The sequence below is a fragment of the Strix uralensis genome, chromosome 25 (assembly GCF_047716275.1).
Source record: "Strix uralensis isolate ZFMK-TIS-50842 chromosome 25, bStrUra1, whole genome shotgun sequence".
Classification (NCBI taxonomy): domain Eukaryota; kingdom Metazoa; phylum Chordata; class Aves; order Strigiformes; family Strigidae; genus Strix; species Strix uralensis.
Window position 1 is genome coordinate 4,336,103 of NC_133996.1, and position 18,448 is coordinate 4,354,550.

Below are 18,448 nucleotides of genomic sequence, written 5' to 3' on the forward strand. Positions count from 1 at the left end.
AGCAGCATCCCGCTGATCCAGGCAGCTGCCAGTGATCGCATCAGGTCGCACTGCTGGTTTCTGGTGTCGGTTACAGGGCTGAGGCGGTAATGGGGAAGTAACAAAGCTCCTGGTTGGGCTTGGGGTGGTGCCATGAACTGCGCCGGTTTACAACCGGTCCCCATTTGCTGCCCCGGTGCCTGCCTGTGCTTGCTCCTTAGGAGGGGCTGGCAGTTGGATGCGGATCCTGCCGCAGGTGCAGAGCCTGGCCGTCTCCCCCGATCTCCAACAGCTCCACGGAGCAGTTCTGACATAGTCAGGGAGCGCTCTGACATAGCTGAGAACGGGGTGAAGCTCATCACAGCCCCAGGACAGCTTGGCCCTCCCAGCTCACCCGCCCCACGGTTCAGAGCAGACGCTGGCAGGTATGCTCACTCCAGGGCTCAGCACCTTCAAAGCCAGCACAGTCGGACTTTTTTTACAGTAACAGGAGACGCTGTTGCTTTATTAGAGCCGAAGCACAGACACGCAAACGCGTGTGGGGTGAACTGTGAGATGAACAGGCGGGAGAACCCAGAGCTGAGCAGTCAAGAGGCAGCTGCCCCGACCCGAGTCCTCGTTCACGCACAAGGTCACTGCTCAGCTGGGCGGGTGCTGGTTTTTGACCCCAAGAGCCTATAAAACTGGGAGACTAAATGCAAACAACAGCCTACTATTCAAAAATAAAATAAAAACACGCCAGGTGCAATGCCAGGCTGGACTTTGCCCAAGCAGGTTATTCAGCCGTTTGTGCCCGCTCCCTCTGGTAGAAGGGGGAAACGTTTCAGGGAGGCAGAGGCAAGAACCACAGCAGCAGGGACCTGGGGTAGCCTGTAAAGGACTGACAGGAACCCAGGCTTTCGTGACACTTTCCTCGTTAGCTCGTCATAAAGGAGACCTGGGGCAAGGGTGGCTTCCTCAGTGCAGTCACGCGCTGCTACGTGGAGGGTGGAGCCTTGGTCATCCCCAAGTGTTTAAGCTGGGCTTGGAGTTAGTCGGCACTCCTGAGCCAGACACCAGCTCCAACTGCCTCTCCTGAGCCGGGGAGCGAACGCTGGGCAGGAGCAGGGTGCCCGAGGGGTATTTACAACCCCCAGCCCCTGCCAGGCTCCCTCGTTCCCAGGCGCTGCCCACTCCCAGCTCCCATCCCAGCCTGGATCCCTTCCGCAGGAGAAACCACACGCTCTACCTGGAAATATGCCACATTTTTTCTTTATGTTGCACTGCAGTTTTAACAAAGATACGAACATGCAGAGTAATGCCACTTGTCAGCAGGAGCTCAGAGAGAACACAGCGATGCCTGTCAGGAGTCAGCAGGGAGAGAGGCTCTTGGAAAAGAGGCAGGAGATGCACTCCCAGCAAGAACAGCACCCCCAAAGACCCCCCCACATCCTCTCCCTTGCCCACAGCCACAGGCTCCCCAGCCCTCCCTTGCTGTAGGACAGCAGGTCAGCCTCTCCAGCTGCGATGGGAGCCCGAGCCCAGCGGGGCTCAGTCTCCTCCACTTCTGGCAAGAATCAAAACAGCAGCAAGGAGGAGCAGAGTCTGCCTCTACTGCAATAGCTGGTTTTTAGACTGGTGTTTTCCCTTCTCAAGGAGGCAGAAGGAGAATTATTTTAGAAAACAAACTGGCCCTTGTTTTCACAGGAGAGCAGGAAAGCTGAGGGGAAGGGATTAAAAACTCAGGAGTACCTGCTGCCAAACTGAAATGGCAAAGAGTGGATTAGCAGCTCTGAAGAGCCAGGAGATGAAGCGAAGCGATGCATTAAGGATACGTCCCAAAACCTCTCAAGTCTGGCTCTTGTAGCCCTAACACCCTTTCTTGCTCTAACCCCTCCTTCTCTCCTAACTGCCGTTTGGGAAGTGTCACGGCAGGCTCTGGCTGGAGCTGCCACAGGCCGCCTCCGCATCCTGCTCGACACAGGACAACCGAGGGCGACTTCATGAAGCTGCCTCCGCAGCAAGCTCGGGTGGGGATGCTGGAAGTGTTTACTTGCCCAAGGTCAGGGATATCCGGCAATACATATCCTGCCCCATCCTGACTGAAAGAGGGGGGAGAAGGGGAGGGCTCAGTTGAATTTAGCCTTTGAAAAGTCCATTTCTGGGTGCTGTTCCATGAACCTGCAAGACAAACAAAGACAAGAACATGGGCATGAGTCAGCAGGAGCCACAGAACAGCTCTGGTTTTGGGGGTAAGGCATCCCTACTTCCTGCACTATCAAGTTTGCTTCCTCCCCACACCCTCCACAGCAGGGACTGTGTTGCTGAGCTCCTTGGGACACGCTCCCCACACTACAAACACGCTTTCTTCAGGTCAGTGGTATCAGCAATCCTACCAGCCATCAAGGTCAGCAAGTCCAGACACATGGGAGTTATTAATTATCAAACACACACCCTTTAACTGTTACCTCTCGGACAGACACGTAGCAGCTATGACACTGATTATGGGGCAGAGGGGAGATTGTGAGGGCAAATTACGATTTAAGCTCAAACGTGTTCGCTTAAGCGTTACCGGGGACATTGGGAATATCTCCAGTGCTGCGACAGTGAAAACTCATGAAGGACGTGACCAGAGAAATCTGGTTTCAAGCTAGGTGCAACCTGATTTCCAGTGTACTGCAATCCCAGCAGATAGGACCATTTGGACTCAGGTTGCCACATCAGAAAGTTCTGAGAATAATACGCTGTGCCTAGGAGCGATCAGGAGCGATTAGTGCAGGCAGAAGCTCGTGGCTTCCTCCTCTGCCCTGCGGTTCACAACACATCACCACGCGGAGGATTCACGCACAGCGTGCGAGGGCAGGCCTCTCTCTTGTCTTCTTCCTCCACACTCTCACCTCAGGGTTTCCCCTGAAACGCCACCACAGCATTTCCACTTTCCATTTCCACAGAAATACTGTTGCGAGAAGAACGTCCTTGTTTAGCAGCCAGGAGGGCTCCACTGGCAGAGAGTAGGACCCACCTTGGCATCACCAAGTCTACTTTGGCCTGAGCAAAGTCTAAACTTCCTACCCGTTCTTTACCAGCCAATCTGCGCCCAAGCCAAACTCCCAGAGCACAGAATGAGTGATCTTGCCAAGGTGCCCTGTGTGTGGACTTCCCAGGAGGAGAGGGCTACCTCCCATGCTACCAACTCCCCAGCCAGGCTCTACAAAGCCTGGTCTCTGCTCTAAAACAGCTGCACCCGGCGCACTGATCACAGCAAAGCTCCTGCCGCTACAGATAAGCCAAGGAAGAAAAGGAGTCAGGCCTGCTACGCTAACCCTCCTTCCAATCCTGAGATAAGATGTGGGTTTGCACTTGCTGAAGAAGCTGCACGACCCAGAATTGCCTCCACACCTTCCCAAACGGCCTTGGGAGCTCCGGGAGTCATTTCCCCGCCAAGGTGCATTTAGGCCAAACAGGGCAATAAAGATATAAAAAGGGCTATTGGCTTGGAGACAGCTGCCTGGTGGCAGGTGTGTGGGGAGGGGCCATTATCTGGGCTACTGAGTAGAGGGAGATTAGAAAACAATCAAGACCATGTTAAAGTTCAGTAGAGACGGTACCTCCAGTCCCAAACATGCTTTCTGGACTTGAAGTCAGCAGATTAAGACAATCCCAGAGCTAGGCTATTCCCAGAATTTCCCGTTATGCTTTCTGCCCCCACAGGCTTTTATAGACACTGGGGGTTGGCCAACAATTCAATGACTGTGTAACTGCAGATGTGAACACGGGTAGGATTGAAGGCCAACCTGTTTTCTGCTCACGTATCTATGTCAAAGAGGAAGAGAAGAGGGGCTTGGGAAAGCAAATACCCACAAATTTTCCAACGCACTTTTTCAAAATGTCTTGCTTCTTCTGTTCATCAGATGTGGGGAGGCCCATGGATTTCTGTCGTTGATCATACATCATTTTCTCCACCATACTGCGAGTTTCGCTGTCCAGGTCTGACAACTAAAAGCAAAAAATTCTATCAAAATTGGAATAACTTGTCTCAAACCCACACATCTACCCTGCTTGCAGAGAACACGAATACATGGAGGCTACGCTACGCTGTGCACATGGGCTGCAGAAATAATTATACAGACACTGATCTATAGACTCAGCTTCATTCATTTCAAGTTTTGGGGGCACTTATGCAGCAGTACTCCCAGTACTGGTTTTATGCTGGTAAAAAAAAGACACAAATTGACTGTGAGCTGAGCCTGGGCACATTTATGAGAAGGCTCCAGTCAGTAAAAGAGGGGGAGTTCCTACCTTTGAGTTCTCCGGATTAATTTTCTTGGTGTTGATTTCTGGGTCTGTGGAGACTAGTTTGTTCCACCATTCCATCTTGTTGATCTAAAGGATGAAGCAGCAAGAATATTTTATTTTTCCTGGACTTCCTCTAGGAATTTATGTCTCAGTGACAGAAAAAAGCTGCTGGAATCAAACTTTATTTGACAGCTTTATAAACGTCAGTAAAATCTGAACATGGATAAAGGGTACTACTTTCATTCTTGAACCACTTTAGGTAGCCTGAATTTCCACAACTGGGAAATCTGAGAGCATGTCAGATGTCACATCTGACATGACATAAGTGGGATTACAAACAAATCACCTGGAGAGGCCCAGAAAGGACACAATACACAGTAAGGTCTGTCCCTGGATTTTCAGGTCACTAACAGGTGTCAGAACATGGCATTATTCCACTAAGGAACAATTGTAAAATGACTGATCTCCTTCCAACTTTTCCTGAACTTCTGGGCAACCAATTGGATATCCTGAAGTTAGGCTGAGGACAGGGGGAACCTGCAATACCCCACTTCCAACAGCATCACTGACACTGTACCAAGGGTCAGCATGGTTCTTCTCTTTCAGCTGACAAAGCCCAGGGCCTTGAGAGGTTTTGTCAGACTCTTACTTCACCACGGAAGAGGCAGACAAGTCTGAATCCTCCCTGATTCATTCTGCTTTACCTTCTCCAGGTGCACGGTGACTGTTTTACCATCTTCAATCAGCCAGGAGCTCTCCTCCACCTTCACTTCATTGAAAAGCTCTCCGTCAATAACAGGCGAATGGCCCTTCAGGCCAACTTTGAGGCGCCGTCTCTGGATATCAACCACCACGTCCTTCCCCTTCAACCTGAAGTTCACCTTGAAAGGGATGGCCAGCTGGACCAGACAAAGATCAGATTTGAGGAGCTGAGCAGTGAAGTCTCTCCTCACCCTCTTGTGCTGCTGTTCTAAGACTTTCTGCCTTGGTTTCACCCAACTAACAGCACACAATATTGTCCTTGGGGTACTGAGTGAGCAGGAGGTGAAAGGGTACAAGAGTAAGTTTGGCAATAGGATGGCCGATGCCTCAAAGGGACCATAAAAAGCGAAGCAGATTTTAATGTCTTCTTAAAACAAGACCAAAGTTTGTCAAAGTTAACTACAGCTTCTGGGCATTTTATTTAGTTACCAAGCTCTCTTCCAGCTATCGAAATGTTGCTGTTAAGTACAGCTAACAACCTTCCACAGGCAACTGAGATAGAGGCCATCTGCTCCACTGTTCTTACCAGCACCTGCTCTTATTCCCTATCTCAGATCCCCCAGATGCTGGCAATAAGGCAATACTTACATCCAGTTCTGAAAGAGTCTGTGTCCATCTGTAATTTGGAAGGTCAGCTCCATTGCCAGAGTTGGGTTTAAGTTTTCCTTTATCCTTCTCATCTTCCTCTTCGTCATCTGTTTCCTAAGCAACCCGTTTAAAGCGTAAAGAAAGAAGCTTTTCAAGTTTCCATTAATCTTTCACTTGTAACAACAGTTCTTGGTTTTTATAAGAATTTCAGGTCAGGTGCACACATTTAATATTCACATAAATTTAGCCCAAACTGAATAGGTGTTTCTGTTAAAATGTAATTACAAGGAAAAAAGTAAAAAAAAAAAACATATTGAAGCCTTTGAGAATTAAGCATGTATGCTTAAAGAAAGCCGGACGGGACATCCCCTCACATTCACAAGAGTTCTCAGGGTTGTCCAGAAACATATTTCAGCCTAAAATAAAGTCCCTAGATGACCTTTACCTGTTTGTTAGAATCTGAAGATTCACCTTCATCCTCTGAGGGTTTCACTGGGACACTGTTAACCTGTCCTTGTGCCTCTTTCTTCTGTTTAGAAAAAGAGAACGAACACGCTCAGACAAGTGTTGGCACTTTGTGTTATCTGCTGATCTGACACTAGGTGGCCTCAGTCTCTACAGCTGAAACTAAAGAGCAGGACTCGGAACTGCACACAAGACTTGACAGGGAATTTTCAGCCCTTAAAACAGTGTTACAGGAAAGCAGTTACCACCAAGGGGAAAACTCCCTCGGTCCTCACACCTTGACGGCTGTAGCTGAGGGTGTTGCTACAATCAGAGCGCTTGCTGAAGGCAGAAGGGCAAAGTGAGTTAATGAAGAACCCACGCAAAAATGCAATGGTTGAGCCTAGGCTAAGTTAATTTTGAAGCACAACACCTACTCCAGTCTGGTGCTCTAGACACTGCAAAGGAACCAGTCTGAGCCATCTGAACCACTCACTGCTACCCGAGCTACACACAGGCCAGCGGAGGAGATGACCTAGATGGTACCTGCAGGCACCAGACATCGCTCTCACCTGGTTGATTTCCAGCTGCAGCCTTTCTGCTTCCTCATCTGTAAGTTCCTTAATCCTTGGCTCGTTTGCTTCTTGCTTTTCTTTAGCAAGTTTTGCAGCTCTCTCTGCCTTTTCACGCCGCTCTGCCTCTTGACGAGCCTTTTTCTCTTTCCGCTCCTTCTGAGCTAGTTTGTTGTGATGGTTGAAGGTATCTGTGATCAGCTGAAACAGGAACACATATCAAAGGGTTTTTAAAAAACCACCACTTTTTCAAACTCAAGTGAAGCTGAGGATCACGAGAACATTTGTTAGTCATACAGATGTGACTTTTCCCTTCGTTTTCACTCTAGTCATTTGACTGAAAATCTAGAGCAGGAGAAAACTCAGAATATTTAAATGAAGCCCTTCCTAGTTCTTCCTTACACAGCGAGTAGATAACAAGATAAAAAGTCTCCATTTATTTTGGCTTTTGTGCAATTTCAGCAGGACGAGCAGAGCAGATGCCTAACCCAGCCATTTGACAGCTCCATGCATCTAGGACAGCTGGAAGAATGGAGACACTGGATCTAAGGTTTTTTTTACCTATTTCTGACCTTTACCACAACTGGGCTTTTCCTTGGGCACTAGATGAAGATTCAGTGTCATGATTTAGAGGAGAAATGTTTGAAAAGCTCAGTGTTTTACACTTAGGGGCCAACTCCTACATAAATTTTAGCTGCAAACCTCACTCCAAATTCTCATGCTGTTGTGACTATGAAAAGCAAAATCTCAAGGTCTCTGATACAAAGGGCTGTACTGCTCGGAGGGAAAGCTGAGTACACAGGCAGGAAGCCAGAGCAATTGCTGGTCAATAACACCAGCAGCACTGTGCAAAGCAGCACGTATGAGAACTGAATTCTGCTCTGGAAAACAATATAGACAGAACCCGAGAAAAGGAATCAGAGTGGAGAGATTTCACAGACGGGGGTTTTAGGTACTGATTAATACAGGTATAATACATCCCAGAAACTTCTAGGGGGATTCAGCACCTTTCCAGAGCAACTCAAAGCATCCACACCTTGCAGTTTTGTAACCAACCACCACGTATTTCTGCTTTGTTTTAAAGGGAAAAACAAGTTTTATTTGTACAATGTGAGTCCGGTGTCTCCTAGGATACAGAATTCAAGACGTGCATCTCCCAGCCTCTGTTCCTAACTGCACGATGATCCATGGTGAGCAAACTACTGACACTGCCCGAGCTTGTCAGTGTGCACACACTGCACTTCTCTCAACGTACCACCACACCCCCCTCACTCCACACCACCAGGGCTTCTGGAATGGCACCCCATAAAAGACGACGACTTTCCCACCCTCTCTTTCTCTTTCGTGCCAAAGGGCGAGCAGGATTGGGGAAGCAAAATCTTCAATTTTTGTTGCGGTTACTATGGTGTCAGAGACACCTTTTTAGAAGACCATAAAGCATTTTAACAGACCACCCAAGGACACAAACACTTTTCTTTTACAGGCACAGACACGATTTGCTATGGAATTGCCAACAACAATAGCCAGGACCTCCAAAAGCACCAGCCAGTGCTCACCTCTGAAATGCTACTCAGGATTTCACTCCCTGGGAGCACATAGTCCCCAGGAATTTGAGGAGATTTGCTCTCTAGTCTAAGAAAAATGATAGTAGGCTTCATCTTTCTTACTTTGAAATCATCCTCTTCCCTATCCCTTATCTGCCTTGGTTTTGTCACTTTAGAGACTAGACAGAGTACATTACACACTGTGTTAGCAATTAGTATCTGCCCATACGCATTCAACACGGCAGCTTTGCTGGTGGAGTTCCAGTAGTCCAGGAAGGGGAAAAGCTGCTATTTTGGTAAGTACAAGCAAGAAATCTTCGGAAAGCCTGGCCAGTTTGTGTTTGAATGTTCTGGTTCTTATTTCCCTAGAGTGAAACAATTTAGTTTCTCAGCTCTCGAGCTGGGTGAGGAATACCTGCTGGATAGAGATGCTGAGGCTGCCAGTGAGGCCGCCCAGACCCCCCCCAGTTTGCTCCCCAGCACCCTCGCTCCATACAGGCACCGCAGCCCCAAGACAAAGGTGCAGCCGCATATGCAGAGATGTGGACTTTGCACTTTTTCTGAGATGAACAAACAAGGTAACCTGGGGTTATCGACACTGCGGTGTCTGTCACCGTTAAGTCAGTGTGTCTGGCAGATTTGCTTTCCAAATAAGCCTTTGGCCAGAGCGTGGCAAAAAAACCCTGCACCGTCGGTACCATTCGAACAAGCAATCGTGCGTGCCTCACCTCAGATAGGGGCAGCTCGTTATTATCTTGCTTCAGTGATGTGTTTCACCAGCATCACGGGCTGCTGGTCCCTCAGATGGACCATAACGTTTGAGTTGTTCAGGCAGGGAAGTCTTAGTATGGCACAGACACGGGTGGCATTTAAGTTAGAAGACATAAAAGCTTGAGGATTTTTTTTACCTTCTCTGCTACTCCGTCTTCTCCACCGGTGAAGAAATCTGTTTTACGCCTCAGGAAACTAAAGAATGTGTTCACAAGCTGGTAGAGGAAACGGGGAGGGGGGTGGGAGAAAGGGTGGAGAGAAAAAAAGAGTAATGAGACCAGATCACTCCAAGCCACCTCGTGTCCCTTGAGCAGCCTTTATTCTTTGTACTCCCTGTCTGTGTCCGTGCCAGGATCATACTGAAATCAGCCTCGTGACTGATTCCCAGAGAAAACATCCAGTGGCTTTTGTGGAGATCCAGTTCCTGGATTGTCAGTTTTCAGAAGAGGCATTTGTGTGGTTTATGTGAAGAAAGGGCAAGCAGTTTATTCTCAGGTCACCTTGGAGGCACAGCTACTCCGACACCCCAAACCGTTATCTGAGGCAGGAATTTGGGTGGGTATGCATATATACACATATACCATATTTTGCTTTTTTTTCACACCTAAACCCTCAAAGTGTGCCACGTTCTGTTTATTTTTACAAAATAACTACTAGCTGCCTGCCAGATATCACTGATGAAATAGCAGTTATGAACTGGCACCCCCAAACGTCCCTATGGAAATCCATACTCTCAGCAGACTTGGCTTATCGTTATTTCCCAGGAATTCTGTCCTGTCAGTATTTCAATCAGAGGGTGAAACCCCAGAGCCCCCAGCAAGAGTCAGCACCGTGGGAAGTGTGAGGGTGTCAGCAGAGCCCCGACCACGACGTTCACGTTCAAGCACACCTCGTGGTCGAGTCTAAACCCATCAGATCTCAGGGGGCCCCTACCAGGCAGTTGTGCTGGGAAAGGGGGACAGAGGGACCCGATCCTCCCCTGCGGGGTTTTGCTTTGCTCTGACCCGGCACGGGCAGCAAACTGAATCCTCCAGCGGGGCAGCGGCGTCAGCCGGACCGAGGGCTGGGGGCCCGCACGTGGGAAGCCTGGAGGCGGCAGGAGCTGGGCGCAAGGCCACGCTGAGGGGGCAGGCCTCCCCAGCCCCTCCTTAGCATCTCACTAATTAACGAGCGCGTCCTCCGCTGCCGCGGGCCTGTGCCGTTATCGCCGCTCTTGGAGAGGGGGAAGGACACGTGCGCACCCCGCTGAGGGCCGGGCCGGGCCCCGGGAAGGGCCAGGTCGCCCCCAACTCCGCTCGCTCCTCCCGGTCAGGTCCCGCCCCGCCTCCTCCCGCCCCGGGGATACGGAAAAGCTTTCACCGGCCCATCCCGCGCGCGGGCCCGGCGGCGCTACCTCGCGCACGCCGCCCTGGTGCTGCTGGGCCATGGCGAGGAGCATGCCGTCGAAGCGGTCCTCCTGCTCCGCCACCTCCTCCGCGCTCAGCCCCATCCTGCCCGCCGCCGCCGCACCGGCCACCGCAGCCCCTCACGCCGGCACCCGGAAGCGGAAGTGGCGAGAACGGAAGCACGCGCGCGCCTCCTCCACCCGCCAATCCCAGCGCCCGTCCGCGCCGCTCTCTTCGTGGATTGGTCACGGCCGCGTCCAATCCGCCGGAGGGAGGCGGGACTTGGGGCGCGGGGTCCGGTTGCTATGGCGACGGCCTCTCCGGGCCTTTCCAGAAAGCTCGGCTGAGGCCTGTGACCCCGCGGGGGGGTCAGAGGTCAAAGGGCAGACGGCGGAGTCGTGGGGAGCGGGCAGAGGCTGCCCGGGGGCCTCGGGCGCTGTTCCGGGTCTCGGCCGGGCCTTTCTCTGCCCTCCCCGGGGCCACGGGCCCGGCACCCCCGGCCCCCAGCTGCGGTGATGGGAGGCGGCTCCAGGGAGCTGGGCCGCGGGGCCTCCCCTGGCTCTGCCAGCCGCCCCCCTCCCCTCCTCTCCCCGCTGCGTGTGCCCACGGCGGGCCAAGGCCTGGATCTGGCCTTCCTGCTGGCTGCATTATAGCCAGCCCCGGGAAGGGGGGATTTCCTCCCTTGCTGCCACAGGAACCCCTCATCCTGCCACCAGCCCCCTGGAGATCAGTGATCAGAAGCTCCTCAGTCTCTTTTCTGTTTTCCCCGTGGTTTCTCAAGGACGAGGGAAGGACCTGTTCATCACATCATGGGCCTCGCGCCTCCCTCTACTGCGCAACCCAGAGAAAGGCATGGGTGTGCAGAAACCGTTTCCCGAGATCCTGCTGCTCTGAAATGTTACTGTGGGCCTCCCTGGAGTACTGCCCTAGCATCCGCACTGTTTATAAGACAAATCTTATAAAGAGATTCATCTTGGATGAGAGAGTTAATACCGAAAAAAAGCCCACCCTGACGGTGGCTGAGGCAGCGAGGTTTTAGCAAAGGCACCCACCGTGAGCTGGAGGTGTCTTGGGAAGGAATTAAAAGTATGGAAACAGTGATGCCCCGCAGCCTCTCCCTGCTGTTCCAAAGCCCGTGGGCAGTTCCTGGAGCTCGGTGCCTGCGCACAGAAGACACGTAGGCAAGTGGTAGGGTCGGGAGGTTGTCCTGTCCCACTGCGACGGGAGGGCGGGGGTGCAAGTGGCAGCCCTGTGTGTGGCAGGCGGTGGGAAAGGGGTAAGAGTTTGTTGTGAAAACGTATCCCTAAGCCGTGTTTTGGGGAGCCAGGCAGTAATCGAGCCACACCTGTGGGGTGCAGAGACAAAGGCTGGAGGGGAAAGGTTACAGCTCACCCCAATCCTTTTATTGACCCAGCGGAGACTGGGGGTGATGCCCAGTTGGGTTCCCGTCGGACCTGCGGCAAAACCAGCTTCCCCTCGTGCCCGCTCTGCCCTCGGCGGCTGCTGCGCGGTGGGTGGGGGCTGCAGCAGGATTTCCTGTGGGAGGAGGCGCCGCCAGCATGGCCCTGGGGCTCCAGGGGCTCATGGCCGTGCCCCCCGCAGGTGGGTGCCACCCACAGTGGGGTACAGGGGGGCAGGGAAAGGCACCAGGAAAGGGGGGAGAAAGCAGCACCGAGAGCCGGGGTCAGGGAAACAGAAATTTATTTTCTAGTTAATAAAGATTTGCTGCAGCCCTGCTAGTGCTGCCGGCGGGGCGGCCTCTTGCAGGGCTGGGTAGAGTCCTGGGAGCCGGGGGCCCTCCTCTTCGGGGCGCGCCTGGGCCTCCCACTCGAGCGGTTGCTGCGCTGCCTGGCAGTGGAGGGGCTGTGGCTGCAGCCCCGGGCAGAGGGACCTGCTACAGCCTCCCCCAGGCCCTCCTGGGGCTGCTCCTGTTCTGCCAGGACAGGCGCAGATGGGGGGCGGCCTTGACCCCCGCGGAGGGCGGCCTCCAACATGCCAGCTTCCTCCTCCCTGTTAGGGCTGTCACGGCTGCTGGAGGAGGTCGAGGAGGTGTCTCCAGTCCTGCACCAGGAGCAGTTGCAGCGGAAGAAGATGGGGCTGGAGTTGGCCTCAGACCTGTTGTCCTCTGCCCCCACAGCCGGGGAGCGCAGCAGCCTCTGGGCCTCCTCGCTGCACTGGCTCGCGATGATGTCCATGATGCCACGGGCCAGAGGGGCTGCGTGTTCCCCAAGGCCCGGCTGCAGCACCCGGACCAGGGCCTCCTCCACCGGGCCGCTGATGCACAGGGCATGCGCGATGTTGCCTGTTGCACGACGCGTGTGCCACCACATTGGCCCGTGTATCACCCACAGCTCCTGGCGCAGCCAGGCCAGCACGGGATCGAGGAGACGCGCTTGGCTCTGGAAAAGTTCTGCCCAGACCTCGGGCAGGAGGCCCCCCACGGCCTCTGGCTCTGCAGCCCCCTGCTCATGTGGGGACAGTGTCCCCTGTGGAGAAGATGGAGGGGACGCTGTGGGGTGACGGGCGCTGTTCTCGGCCCGGCGGCTGGGATCTGGGCCTGCCTGGCTGCTGGCTTCTGGAGACACTTCGAGGAGTGTCATGCCATATTGGTGGCCACCAGATCTTCCCTGCCCGGAAAACTGCACAAAGTCCACCAGTCCTCTGCAGAGCGGGCACTCTGGTTTCATCTGTACCCACCGCAGGATGCAGCCCAGGCAGAACCGGTGGCCACAGGGCATCGCATAAGCGACATCACCTCGAGTGTCACGGCAGATGGGGCAGATCTCCTCTGTCTCCGAGGCCATGTTCTCGTGCTGCAGGAGGTTGGGGAGCGCTGAGGATGAGGAGCTGCTCCCACTCGCTGGCGCCGGCGCCGCCAAAGGGTGTCACGTGCTGCAAAAGTGAGAGTGGTCACTCACTGTCCCAGCGAGGGGAGGGGAGGGAGGGGAGGAAGAAATGCCCAGGCCCCTGGCGAAGGACACCCTCGCGGCTCCCCAAGCCCAGTCACCCGCCCCAGGGCCGCCCTGCACAGCTCACCTCCGCTGCCGCAAGGGTGCCCGGCAGTGCCCGGCTGCCTGACCCAAGCAGGGCCGGGGAAACACAGGGGATGGCTCGGGGATGGGCACCAAGAGCTGCCCACAGCAGCCCCCAGAGCACCACCCAGCACTGGGAGCAGCCTCGCTCGGCCCTTCAGACCTCGCAGGCTCGCTACCAGAGTCCAGGCTCAAGCCAGACTGGGCCAGGCTCTGTTGGTGCCCAAAGCTTCGAGGGGTGTGAGGTCACAGTCCATCACCTGCTGATGTCACAGCCCACCACTTGGGGATTGGACATCTACCCCCGCAGCACTCGTGCCTCCACACACACCTCTGGGGCTACCGCAACCCCGCTTTCCTCTCCCTCTCCTCAGCTCTGTCTTCTGCTTGCCACTGGTGTTTCATGCCAGTCACCAAGGCCTTGGCTGTGTCTTCTCTTCAGCCCCCCCAGATGCCCCGAACTTCACTGTGGTGGGGCAATTCCCCCCTCTCCCCCCTCCTCTGCCACTTGGGGATTAGTGATTCCTCCCCCACTCCTGGGCCTCAGACCAACCTGAGGAGTTAAGTCCTGCTGATGGCATTAAACAGAGCGTTAAGATGCTGCTTTCTGGCTCTGCCCTCCTTATCAATTGGGGAGGGTTAGAACAGCCTCTCACCTCCTAACAGCCTGGGAGAACAATAAGAGAACTGCACACCCAGCAAGTTCTTGCACAGCTGGCGGAAGACACCAGAACATTGTCCGAGCTTGGCCGGAGTGAGAAGTATCTGACAAAAGTCAATGGGAGAACTTTGTAGAGTCAGGCTGATGGTTGGACTCGATGATCCCAAGGGTCTTTTCCAACCTGAATGATTCTGTGATTCTGTGATCTTGGACCCTATAAACAGGACCCCAGGTGAGACCCTCTGAGCTCTCCTGGACCGCAGTGGGCCTGTGACCAGCATCTCCCCTTCTGCTGCTGTGTTTACTGGCAACATTCTTACATGCCCATGCTTTGCACTGGGTTTCTGTCCAGGTTCTCAATTTCTGTTGGTCAATAGATAAAAATACCTGGTAATTCAAAGTGAAAATCTGGTAATTTGCCCTTCCCCAACCTCATGCTTCCTCAGAGACATGAACCGATGGGCCCAGCCTGGGCTTGAATACTACAGTCCGCCAGTTCACCAGGTTTCTCTTCCTCGACTGTAACAACACGAGTCTCCCGTCAGCAAGGTTAGGCAAACAGCCGCTGATAAAACAACTTCCAGGTTGCTCTTTCCAAGGCCGAGGTGCACAGGCCGTTGAACACAGGGCCCTGTGTGTGCGTGTGAACCTCCTGGCAGTGACACCTGCCACACAGCACTGCCCGATGACAGCACGGGCCTTGGTGCCATGGTACAGGCTGGGTTAATGACTTTGTTTATACTGTTTGGGCAATCGCGATAAGGCCGCCCAACCCACCGGCCCCCTCCCCGAGCCGCTGGCGCTTCATTGAGAAAACGGCCGTTGACGCCGTGCGGTGAACTCGTTTGCCCTGGCCAATCAGCCTGGGGATGGCTGGGTTTTTTGTGGTGTGGGTTTGGTTTTTTTTTTTTTTTTAATGAGGACCGCTTAATCACAGAGCGGTCAAGGCTGTGAAGGGGTGTTTCACTGGTGACCCAGCCTTATAAGAGCTGGTTTGAGCTGGAAGGACGGGGAGAATCCAGCCTGCGACGGAGGGTTTGGAAAGGATTTTACATCTCTCTCCTGTCTGCTGGAGCTGAGTTTTGCTGAGGATCCGGCCACCCAGCTCAGCTATGTCCACCAGCGGCATGGACGTGGACTGTGAGAGGTGCCAGTGCCACAGCGAAGCCAAACGCACCGCCATCCTCTACACCCTCCTCAGCCAGAACCTCACCCACAGCCGCAGCGGCCGCAGCCCAGCCCACCAGCGCTGCCTCTGCCACCAGCGCCGCACCGTCTGCCTCCGCACACCCCACGTCACCTGCCAGGCGGCCTCCAACGTGCTGGTAAAAACCATCAGCTTTATGAAAAACCTCCCTTCCTTCCACCTGCTGCCGCGAGAGGATCAGCTCCTGCTGCTGGACAGCTGCTGGGTCCCCCTTTTCCTCCTGGGGCTGGTCCAGGAGATGGTGACCTTCGAGGTGATGGAGACCCCGGCCCCCAGCATGCTCAAGAAGATCCTCCTCGACGGCCAAAGCAACGGGCAGGAGCCCGAGCGGACACAGCCCACGCTGGCCGCCGTGCAGCGGCTGCAGTGCTGCCTCAACACCTTCTGGAGCCTGGACCTGAGCCCCAAGGAATACGCCTACCTGAAGGGAGCCATTCTCTTTAATCCCGGTGAGTGCCTGGCCCTCGTGGCTCTGCTTGCCGGCGGGAGAGCACATCCCACACATGTTAGTGCCTGAACATGCACCTCTCGGTTGGAGATGCTCAGAGCACGGGCAGGCACGAGAGCAGAGAGGGCTGGTTGCCTTCTCCTTAACTCTGATCGTTACCAAGTGCCCCGGGAAGCAGGGAGAAGGGATGTCAAACGTAGTGGTAAAAGCCAGAAACCTTTGCCTGCCCTGCAGACAATAAAAGACCCCGGGATTTACTTTGTAAAGCAAGAGCTTGCCCAGTTAACTACTTTTCCTCCTTCCAACAGCAGCCCTGGAATAGCTACATCTCAGTAGTGCTGCGTACACCTCGTTAGCGTGGCCTCGGAGATCGCTTCTGAGAAATGGGGAAGGGAAGGGTGGCAATGGGAGAAACCTGGGGCTGTTTTTGAGCCTCCCTCATCATCAGCTTTCCCTCCTCTCCCTTGGCAGATGTCCCTGGGCTGAGGGCCTCCCTGTACATCGAGAGCCTCCAGCGGGAAGCCCAGAGAGCGCTTCAGGAGGTCCTGCAGCCCCTGCACCCCGAAGACCAGGGCCGCTTTGCCCGCATTTTGCTGATCGCCTCTACCTTAAAATCGATCCCTCCCGCCCTCATCACGGATCTCTTCTTCCGACCCGTCATCGGCAACGCGGACATCGTCGAGCTCATCGCGGAAATGCTGTACGAAATAACCGGCGGGCAGCTGGCTCCCGTGGCACGCGTGGCGTGCTGAGCAGCCCTCTGGATGCTCCCCATGGCTCACCGGGGCAGCAAAGCGAATCTGGGAGCGGGGATGTAGCGAGAGAAGCACTCTGGACTCTGCAGGGAACTGTGCCTTTCGGTAGGGCTCAGGCCGGAGGATTTAGCCAAGCTGCAGCAGAGCGCACGGAGAAACAGCGCCGGTTCAGCAGATGTTTACAGCAGCTCCTGCTCTGCCTCTGCCCGTCTCCAGTTCAGGGAGCGTGTGCAGGCGAGGGGTTTCTTTCCCTGTTTGCAGCCAGAGCAGCTCAGCCCCCTGCGAACAGAACACAAAGCAGGTCAAGTTAGAGCCCGGTCTTGCTTTTAACTCAGTGAATCCTTGGTTCTGTTGAAATCAATGTGCATTTTGCTGTTAACTCCAAGAGATGAGGTTTGTCCCCAACTAACAGCTTCATTCTGCAGTGTTTAGACACACTGAATAATGTGTCTTCAGTGGGATCGCTTACCAAGTGCAAACATTATGGGAGTTAGGTGTGGGTGAAGTCTTGGCCTGTTTATTGTGCTTGAACTCTTAAAAATATTCATGAAAGATGGCACCAAAAGGGAAAAAGCCAGAGTATTAAACCTTACAGGGTGTGCAGATCCACCCCTCTTACTTTTGCTTAGATGGTAACTTTTCTCCACATTGCCATAAAATACAACAGGACTGCTTGCAAAGCGATGGGTTTTACCTAAGAGCACGTCACTTTGGGCTGTGGGCTCACCTCCGTTTGTGTGACAGTAAGTGACTCCCCGAGCTGCGAACGCTGCGGAGACGAGCAGAGCTGGTTTAGTGGGAGAACCAAATGTCCCTCCCTGGAGTTACAGCCGGGTGCACGCGTAGGAAAGCTTGTTCCTCCTGCCTGCAGCTTCTGCAACAAGTTAGATGTCAGTATTTTATAAGTCAATGTTCTTGCGGTTTGTATATAAGATGCAGTAAATTATTTTTTTAATAAAATGTTTTGCGTTTTGGAAAATGGTGGTGGTACATTTCGGGGGGGTTAGAAAAACCAGCTGCAGACCTGGCAGAGAAAGGATGCTTGAATGAAAACAGGGTTTTCATAAAAATCCGTCTGTTTCGCCCTCACAAGGGAGCGTTGCGGTGCGGACACACGTCGATCGCTGCCAGCGGGAGCTGTCTGATGAACAGCCCCGCAGCACAAAACCCCTCTGAGCACCCAGCAGACAGAAATTCGCAGAGGCAGCGGAATCGCAGCCCGTCCACGCCTTGCCCTTTCTGCGGGCGTTGAGCCTCGCCCTGAGGGCTCCCGGCGCAGCAGCGATGTCAGAGATGGATGCTCTGACTCACCTGGACGCGCATGCAGCTGCCAACAGCCACAAACCCCATCCCGTTTGCCATGCCCGACCCAGCCGAGGTGTCAGATAAAGCTGCGCGAAGCCTCCCTGTGCCCCGTCACCCTCCTACCCATGGAAACACCTCGAATGTCAGCCAGCGGCCCGGCAGGAGGAAGGACTGCTTTGTCAGTCCGTCCCTCCACCTCTCACTGTTGCTGCTGAACGGTGACGGATGGCTTCCAAGGTGATCTCAACCCCATGACGGTCATTTTCCATGGGGAGGGAGCGCATGAGTCACCGGCTGATTTCCACAGGCCCACGCCAGCCACGGGCAGCCCTGAGCCACACAGCCCGGTGACGCGTGCGTGAGTCACGGCACGCGGGATGCCGACCAGCCCCGCTGCCAGAGTTACACCGAACCGGGCACGCACACACAGCCCCTGGCACCTCCATCCTGCCACCACCAGCCCCTGGGGACGGGATGGCTGTGGGCTCCCCTATCCCACGTGGCACCTGCCCTGCCACTGCCCATGAGGCAGCTCTGACACCACAGGTCTACCCCTCCATCATGGGAGACACAGCGCTGGGACTTTACCAAGAGGGAAAGACCAGGACCCCTTGCACAGCGCTACACTGCACAGCATGGGGGCCCCGGACACCCCCAGCGCCATGACACCCCCAGGGCCTGTAACCCCCATCGGAGCCTGAAGGACCCCCAGGGCCTGTC

At 54.3% G+C, this 18,448-nt stretch overlaps 3 protein-coding genes across 3 annotated transcripts; 1 reads left to right on the forward strand and 2 right to left on the reverse strand.

Moving 5' to 3' along the window:
- Positions 1 to 1,214: 1,214 nt before the first annotated feature.
- On the reverse strand, positions 1,215 to 10,479 carry NUDC (nuclear distribution C, dynein complex regulator). The gene is made up of 9 exons (XM_074894419.1): positions 10,329 to 10,479; positions 9,073 to 9,150; positions 6,621 to 6,821; positions 6,050 to 6,133; positions 5,605 to 5,718; positions 4,959 to 5,153; positions 4,258 to 4,341; positions 3,836 to 3,954; positions 1,215 to 2,139 (listed from the first exon to the last, which is right to left on the reverse strand). The coding sequence occupies exons 1-9, from the start codon at positions 10,422 to 10,424 to the stop codon at positions 2,088 to 2,090; spliced, it is 1,023 nt and encodes a 340-aa protein (XP_074750520.1). The 5' UTR covers positions 10,425 to 10,479; the 3' UTR covers positions 1,215 to 2,087.
- Positions 10,480 to 12,004: 1,525 nt separating this feature from the next.
- On the reverse strand, positions 12,005 to 16,410 carry LOC141954565 (uncharacterized). The gene is made up of 2 exons (XM_074894228.1): positions 16,276 to 16,410; positions 12,005 to 13,212 (listed from the first exon to the last, which is right to left on the reverse strand). Exon 2 carries the CDS (start codon positions 13,122 to 13,124, stop codon positions 12,057 to 12,059), a length of 1,068 nt encoding a protein of 355 aa, XP_074750329.1. The 5' UTR covers positions 13,125 to 13,212; positions 16,276 to 16,410; the 3' UTR covers positions 12,005 to 12,056.
- Positions 14,737 to 17,402, forward strand: NR0B2 (nuclear receptor subfamily 0 group B member 2). The gene is made up of 2 exons (XM_074894229.1): positions 14,737 to 15,669; positions 16,140 to 17,402. Exons 1-2 carry the CDS (start codon positions 15,126 to 15,128, stop codon positions 16,418 to 16,420), a joined length of 825 nt encoding a protein of 274 aa, XP_074750330.1. The 5' UTR covers positions 14,737 to 15,125; the 3' UTR covers positions 16,421 to 17,402.
- The last annotated feature ends 1,046 nt before the right edge of the window (positions 17,403 to 18,448 follow it).

Coding starts and splice junctions, on each gene's coding strand:
- NUDC (XM_074894419.1), bottom strand. CDS start 10,424: ATGGGGCTGAGCGCGGAGGAGGTGGCGGAGCAGGAGGACCGCTTCGAC. Junction 9,151..10,328: donor ACCAGGGCGGCGTGCGCGAG/GTAGCGCCGCCG, acceptor TTCCTCTACCAG/CTTGTGAACACATTCTTTAG. Junction 4,342..4,958: donor TCACCGTGCACCTGGAGAAG/GTAAAGCAGAAT, acceptor TTCATCCTTTAG/ATCAACAAGATGGAATGGTG.
- LOC141954565 (XM_074894228.1), bottom strand. CDS start 13,124: ATGGCCTCGGAGACAGAGGAGATCTGCCCCATCTGCCGTGACACTCGA.
- NR0B2 (XM_074894229.1), top strand. CDS start 15,126: ATGTCCACCAGCGGCATGGACGTGGACTGTGAGAGGTGCCAGTGCCAC. Junction 15,670..16,139: donor AGCCATTCTCTTTAATCCCG/GTGAGTGCCTGG, acceptor CTCCCTTGGCAG/ATGTCCCTGGGCTGAGGGCC.